Source organism: Austrofundulus limnaeus, unplaced genomic scaffold, assembly GCF_001266775.1.
Source record: "Austrofundulus limnaeus strain Quisiro unplaced genomic scaffold, Austrofundulus_limnaeus-1.0 Scaffold194, whole genome shotgun sequence".
Taxonomy (NCBI): Eukaryota; Metazoa; Chordata; class Actinopteri; order Cyprinodontiformes; family Rivulidae; genus Austrofundulus; species Austrofundulus limnaeus.
Window position 1 is genome coordinate 765,851 of NW_013952596.1, and position 7,263 is coordinate 773,113.

At 36.2% G+C, this 7,263-nt stretch overlaps 2 protein-coding genes across 2 annotated transcripts in view; both read left to right on the plus strand.

Moving 5' to 3' along the window:
* Positions 1-1,007, plus strand: part of LOC106524627 (von Willebrand factor A domain-containing protein 7) — a gene marked incomplete at its 5' end in the record, with an annotated part of 7,026 nt that extends 6,019 nt beyond the window's left edge. The window contains 2 exon segments of the mRNA XM_014018514.1: positions 202-361; positions 810-1,007. Coding sequence (XP_013873968.1) covers positions 202-361; positions 810-815 — 166 coding nt within the window.
* A 2,572-nt stretch (positions 1,008-3,579) lies between these two features.
* Positions 3,580-7,263, plus strand: part of LOC106524650 (von Willebrand factor A domain-containing protein 7) — a 17,016-nt gene continuing 13,332 nt past the window's right edge. The window contains exon 1 of the mRNA XM_014018541.1: positions 3,580-3,772. The gene's annotated coding sequence lies outside the window, so the exon portion shown is untranslated. The remainder of the gene's footprint in view (positions 3,773-7,263) is intronic.

Genomic DNA, 7,263 nt, shown 5'->3' on the forward strand with positions numbered 1-7,263 from the left:
GAAGTTCCCTGAAAGGCGAGATAATACTGCTGAAAAAGGCTACTTTATCGATTGCTTCTGAATAAGAAAAATATCTGGAATGAGTCTCCCATTACATGTTGGCAGAAAATTCTGCCTTTTGGCTCTCTATAAATCTTCGTCTCTGATTTGAACAAATTCTTTCAAACTAATCCTAAAAGTGCATTTTTTCCCTCTCGACAGCCTCACCCTGACGACTGGAACAGCTGGTAATCAGACACTGACCATCACTCCACCTGCCAGCACACAATCAGGCACTGATGTCACTCTGACTATTGAAGCCAAGTCATCCAGTGGTGCTGACTCCAATTATGCTGTTTTAAAATTGTCTGTGGTCAAAAAGGTAACCAGAGTTTTATTTATTACACATAGTTGTGGTGCACCTGCAGAAAATCATTTTGTTTTGGTGAATTTATATATGAGTTAAAAATGAACTGTTTTTCAATGTATTTGAAGAAACAATTGTTCTTGATATTTCACATTTTGTTCACAACTAATCAAAGCAAACAGTGCCTACTTTAAAGAATCTAAAATCTAGAACATTAACCTTTTGGTTTAACATTTTTAACTTTACTTCATGGTTGTTTGCATTACATGTCCTTTCACATTCTCAATTTATCATTTATTTATTACAACCCCAAATAAAGTTGGGATGTTGTGTGAAGTAAAAATAAAAACAGAAAGCAATGTTTTGCAAATCATTTTCAACCTGTATTCAATTTAATACACTACAAAGACAAGAAATGTAATATTTGAATGATCATCTCTTGTATTTTGCAAACTCATTTCAGATGTGACAGTTACCCATGCCATGGGCATTACTACACCCCCATACCATCAGAGAAGCTGGCTTTTGAATTTTGTGCTGATAACAATCGAGACAGTTATTTTAATTTTCGGCCCGGAGGACACCACGTCCATGAACGATATGAAATGTGTTCTCATCAGACCACAGGACACTTTTCCACTTTGCGTCAGTCCGTCTCAGATGNTCTGCCTTACCTATTGATGGTGGTCAGAGGGTCCGGTGACACCAGTCTATGGCAGCCTTGCTTCATTTCTGTCAGTCAGCCCCAGGGCAGCTTAGCTGTGGCTACAATGTAGCTTACCACATCAGTGTGTGAATGTCTGTAAGTTTAAAGTGCTTTGAGGTCTGGAGGGACTTGATAAAAGGCTATGTAAGTCCAGTCCACTTACCAATACAAATATAACAGATTAAGGCACTGAAGATTTTTTTGAATTTATATTTCATTAAATCCCCACAACCCAGCCTCACTGTGTTTGTTTATTTATTTACCACAGTTCTCCCAACATTTGTATATTTTTCAAACATTTTTTTAAATCGTCCCTTCTTTTCTTGTTCAATAATTCTATGAGGTTTTTAATTTTTTCTTGGCTTTTCATTGTGCTTTGTTTGCATTTTACTCATTTTCAGAACTCATTTTTATTTTATTTACATTTAGGGCTGTAAAAATATGCTTGGTGCAACAGCAAAACATAAACAAATGCTGAATGCTTATTTTAGCAGACAATATCACTCCCTGTTACAACTGATGTCGTAAGGTTGATTATGCAATCGGAGTGTGCAGGTGMCCATATAAATACACACAGGAGATTGTAGGAGTGAGCTGCCATTTATTTTTGAACTTAGTTTTCTCCTKTTCATTTTATTTAGGGAGGTAAGTTTTTGTCATTTGGTTTATTTACTTTTAAATAGGTAAGTCTGGGTTAATGAGATAGTTTTCATTTTGTTGTTTTTGGCCTTATCTCCCTCTGAAGTCAGATACTCCCATTTTTCTTAAGAACTCATGCAAAACACACCTTTTAAATAAATACCACTATAAAATGTTTTTAAAAATGTGTGTTGACAGTTTGAAGTCGGACGAGGATGGATCCTTCATGCTGTGATCTGGCCAACCTACAGGTCATAACACTCCCAAAAGCAGAAGGAAAGAAAAAGCACAAACGTGTGATAAACATTCTGCAAGGAACACAGCTCTTTTTCTTTCACTGTTTAGAGGATAATTATATGGTGTAAAAAAACAAGGAGGGACAGAATCTGTAACTTTTCTACAGTGAAGCACCAGAAACTACTTTTAGAACGATTTTAGCAACTTACCAGAAATTCTGGTTTTGTTGTGAAGCAAAAAGGAAATTAAACTTTACATTTTGGCAGCAGTAATTGGAAAGTAAACAATTTTAAATTCAAGAAAAARCATTGGATTAGTTGCCCCWWMYYCYTYYTTYYTTKAAWKSYTYTTATTTTATTTATTTTTATTTTTTGATGGGAATGTGTTGTCAGCCCAATTTAAGCCATAAGGTTTAATCCTGGTTTGTTACTGCAGTGTTTGAGATCAAACAAAACAACATGACCAACATACATGACAGGTTTAATGATYAGTGGAGATGATAATGATAAAGTTGTAAAGAACTTTATAATTTACCACAAGCAGCTTGTTCTGTCTGCAGGCACACATTCAACACATTCCTTGTTGTTCACTAAGCAGGGGTTTCTTTTCCTCTGATTGTTTTACGCTGAGTCACAGATGTTCCCTTTGAAACATGGGGKTTTTGCTTCACAAGAAAAAAGACTGGTGTGAAAAAATAAGCAAACACAGTAAAGAAAAGAGAAAAAAGCTGTCATCGTCATCGTTCCTGACAACTCTACATAGTTGTCTCTACGGAGAACAGCTTTCTTTACAGCGCTGCATGTTGAACTTATGTAACTGTGGGATTTTGGAGCAACTGGTGCCTGGAATTTATCTGGCCTGGAGGAGCATTCCTCCTGTCCACAAAACAAAACAAAACAAAACAAAAGAACATAGTGAAATTCTTCACATTCCAATGCAGAAGTCACTCAAAAACGTAATGATTGCAGTGTACTGTAACACACACACTCATACAAACATGTAATTCTAACCTTATTAGGACCATTCATTGACTTCCATTCATTTCCAATAAGCTCTACAGCTTAACCCTGACCACCAACCCTGAGGTTAACCTCACAGGTGACCTAAAACCAACTTAAACTCAATTCACACCTTGGTCCTAAGGTCCACATTAGAACTACTGGTCTTGACAGATAACAAAAACAAGGACACACACACACACACACACACACACACATGCCCTCACATCTCTCAGATGTGATGTGAGGAAATGATGCTGCGAGCTTTCACAGGCCACGTTTCCTGCTTTCTGAACCACAAGTGCTGATCGTCCAGACTGGTGATTTTCTGCAAACAAAGATAAATTAGCAAAATTAGTTTCATAGAAGTCATGTGGGACTACTCAGTGGTGAAAGCAGTCTTCAAGTGTTTTATTCATTCATTGAGAATCTCCAAAGTTGTGCAACAACTGTGGTCTGGCTGGGAAATGTCCTCTGTTTCACAGAAAACAGTGCTGCAGTCCCAGGAAACAGGAAATTTCTTTTTTCACAAATGCATAAATCCTGTTTGACCCTGGGCTTGTTAAAAAAGGACAAAACATTTTTTTAAATAACTCCCACTTCCTGCAGAATTAAAGGAAGTGACACAACAGGTTCTATGTTGCCTGTAGAGTGACACAGCAGAGAGAGAGAGAGAGAGAAAACACCTCCAGCTAAAAACGAAACTGCCTCTGGACTTCACAGAGGAGCAGTTCTGTGAGGTGAAAACAAGGAGAACTAGTTTTGTAACGGTCCTCATGTAAATATATATATAAATAATAGAATAATTTTTCAAGATAACAGAAATCCAGATTCTGAAGCAAAGTGGTAAGTAAAACTCAAATGTCTAAATTGATCTTTACTTGTATTGTTTATTGTTTTACTGCTCAGATTATATTATTTTTTTTAATATAAAAAATGTCAGAATTTTAGAGCAAAGCACCAAATTTAAACTATGATCTTAAAGAACATTGTAAAAAATAATAGAAGTGGGAAATCTTTTGAATCTAAGATGTAGCGTAAATCAAATACGAATATTCATTTGGTAATTTTATTTTTTTCTGTAACACTGAGAGGGAAGCAAAGTTGGATCAAACACCTAMAACTTAATGAAAATATGGTCCAAATTGATTTTGACTGTTCAGACAACTTGTGTTGACAAATCATGGAATATCACATAAATCAAATAAGAAATATATTTTCTCTGAGAAAAACAAAATGTTTAAAAAGGTTCATAAACAGTTTTTCTGGGTGTAAGCTCGAGTTTTAGTTATGTTTCATTCAACTGACTGGATTTATGCCAATAAAAGCAAACTGTGATGAACAATGAAAGCTTTCAATGTTTCTCTTCTGACCACTGAATCAGGCAGCCGAACATGAAAAAGTGCAGAATCTGTGTCTTCAGTCAAATAAGAGGTTTTCTCTGTMGGACATGGGGCTGGCTGCTGAACTGAGAATCATGCAGTGAGTGAAGTTTTCCCTTTGTGCCCAAACTGAGGGGTGAAAATAAAAATGTTGGATTTGAACCAGCAGAGTTGTTTCAGGGTTGAATCTTTCTCAGCACTGATTACTAAAAAACGAACAGAGAAAGGCTTTTGGAAGGTTTTTTTTCCTGGTCTTGTTTGACTTGACGAAATGCCTAAAGGTAAACATTAACATTTAGCCACACAATTTAAGTTTTCAATTTTATATTTAGAATAACACATTTAGGTTTAGAATTTAACATTTAGATGTRACATYTAATACAAATGARCAGATTGTAAGAACAACGAGCTAAATAAAAATAAAATGTTCGTGGGAACCTTTAAAACTAGGATTTTACACTCAGAAAGTGAGCTAAATAATGAAAATGTGTTGWTGACATTTTATTTTACACTTRTMGCCCACTTWGTCTTGTCTTTCGGAATAAAGTTACAAAGAGCAAACTATACAAGCTGCTTGTGAAATATTCTTTGTAGCAAGAAATTCTTTAGTTACACAAATCATTTGAGGAACTGACTCACATTAGAAGTTTTCAATTATTCCCAACTATTGCTACTCAAAGGGAAACAAGATGTTTGATGACCTTTATGATAAAAGTTGAAAAGTTCAAGTTCCTCTCTGAGACATCCGTTTACTGGGAATTAAACCCCCAACCAGGTCATAATGTGGACGACCAATCATCGAGCCACCCGATGTTTAGTGGATTCTTTGTGGTCTTTCTTTAATGCAGGCATGTTTGTGTGTCTTTTTTATTGTTCATGGTCTTTTGGTGCGCTTGTGTTTATTTATTTTTGTGGTCTTTTGGGGTATAGTTTCAGGTTTGTTCAGAAAAGAAGGAAACARTCACATTAAATGATGGCATTCAGTTTAAAAAGGGGGTCTCGTAGGCTGTTGACATTGTTTCTATTTATGTTTTTGCTTTTTACTGAAGTTCAATCTTCATTAATCCATTCATCATGACTAAAATGTTTTGTATCTTTAATATTCTTCTCATCRTTGACTAAATACTTGAGCTGAACATTCATTCATTTTAAAAGAAACCCTCCCTGTGTGTTTTTTCTTTTTTCCAACCCCCTCTTTAACTATTTTCTTCATCTTTTTGTCAGCTTATTTGTCACAGCCCTCTTCAGAATAATGGCTGCATTATCTTCAACATTCTCTGAAACCAAACGTTCACATGGTTCGTCTGCTGCACTCTGCTGCTGTGACCAACAAATCAAAAATAATTCCAACCCCTCTATTCATATACATTAAATTTAGTTTTATAAATTTCATGACTTAGAACTTTATGTTTGYTAAAATTTTATATTTTGAGAAACAATGTGATTTTTTTTCCCCTGAGTTTGTTTTTGTTCAGTAACTGGAATGTCTGTGTCATGGGGTACTTCTTTAAACAAACTTCTCTGAGTATGAAAAGAAAATTATCCCAAAAMTCATCAGAATTTAGTTTGTTCTCCTCAGTAAAATACACGTCTTCTTTGAGACATTATAATGAATTTTACTGACCAGATGCAAAACAGCTGAAATAAAAGAATCTGAGGGTGACGTGACTCTGTGCATGTGATTCTAGGTGTACGTGCTCCGAKGCAGGAGCTGTGGTTAAAAAACAAAGTCTGCTGTTTAATGTTTAAAAAAGCAACAGTGAAGCTCTGTCACAGTATGGTTTTGCATCCTTCTTTAAGTGCTTCCTCCTTCCTCTTTTTTTGAAAAATGGCTTTSTTTAGTTGGATGTGATTGTTTGACGGGACCTGAGGATCAAGTTTGGCTTGTCTCTGGATCTTCATACTGGGATTACTCCCTACCTTCATGGTAATCCCATGCTGCTCAGGACATGTTGTGACRTTATTACAAAATCTGTGCATGTGTGTTCATGTCTTTGTATTGGTGTGTGGACATATTTTGATATTACACTACACTTTTGAGGACATTTTGTTGTTGTGCAGAACTTTATTGAGTTTAGTACTAAGCACTACACATTTTTTTAATTCCARRAGATTCTAAWATGTTTTGGTAATCAATTTGAGTGRTGACCTATTTTTATAATTAAATTGTGATAATGTTTAGTAAAYACACTCCTAAACACAACACATATGTAATTGATCACYAGCTTGCAGGAAGTTTGTCTGAGGATCTCACTGGGTAGGGAGATGAGACGGCCCTCATCGGTGTAGTATTCAGAGCGTGGGATCAGATTTTGTATCTTGTATTTCCTGGTTCTTGGCCAAACCTGTGGCCAAAATAAATGGTTGTGGATTTGGCCCAGCCGCTGGGTATTGTACGGATTTGTTTTTTTATATTTAAATTCAAGACTTAATCCTGTATTTGCTTTCTTGTTCTAAACTCATATCAGAGTAACTGAACACGCTATTTATTATTTTATAGTCATGTGGACATTTATATGGTCCACACAATGGAAAACCCCATTTGTGGGTCAGGGTTGGGGTTAAATTAGTATAAAGAGATGAATGTATGTGTGAGTGCTCTTGTTTTTGCTACTTGGTGAGGACAATTTTTCAGGAAAATGCAGCCTTGTGGGGACTGAATGCTCCTTGTCTGGTCCAAAGCCCGGTCCCCACAACTTTGGAGGCTGATTTTGGGTGGGGGGTGGGGGGTTAGGTCAGGACTAATGTGTTGTATTTGTTTAGGTTAGTTTTAGGGTCAGCTAGATACCTATGAGGTTATTTTTAGGGTAAATGGTCAGAAATAGGATATAAAAAATTCCAAAAAAAAAGGGTGGAGGTCAATGGAAAGCCCCCACAAGGATAGAGAGACATAGCAGGTGTGTGTGTGTGTGTGTGTGTGTGTGTGTGTGTGTGTGTGTGTGTGTGTGTGTGTGT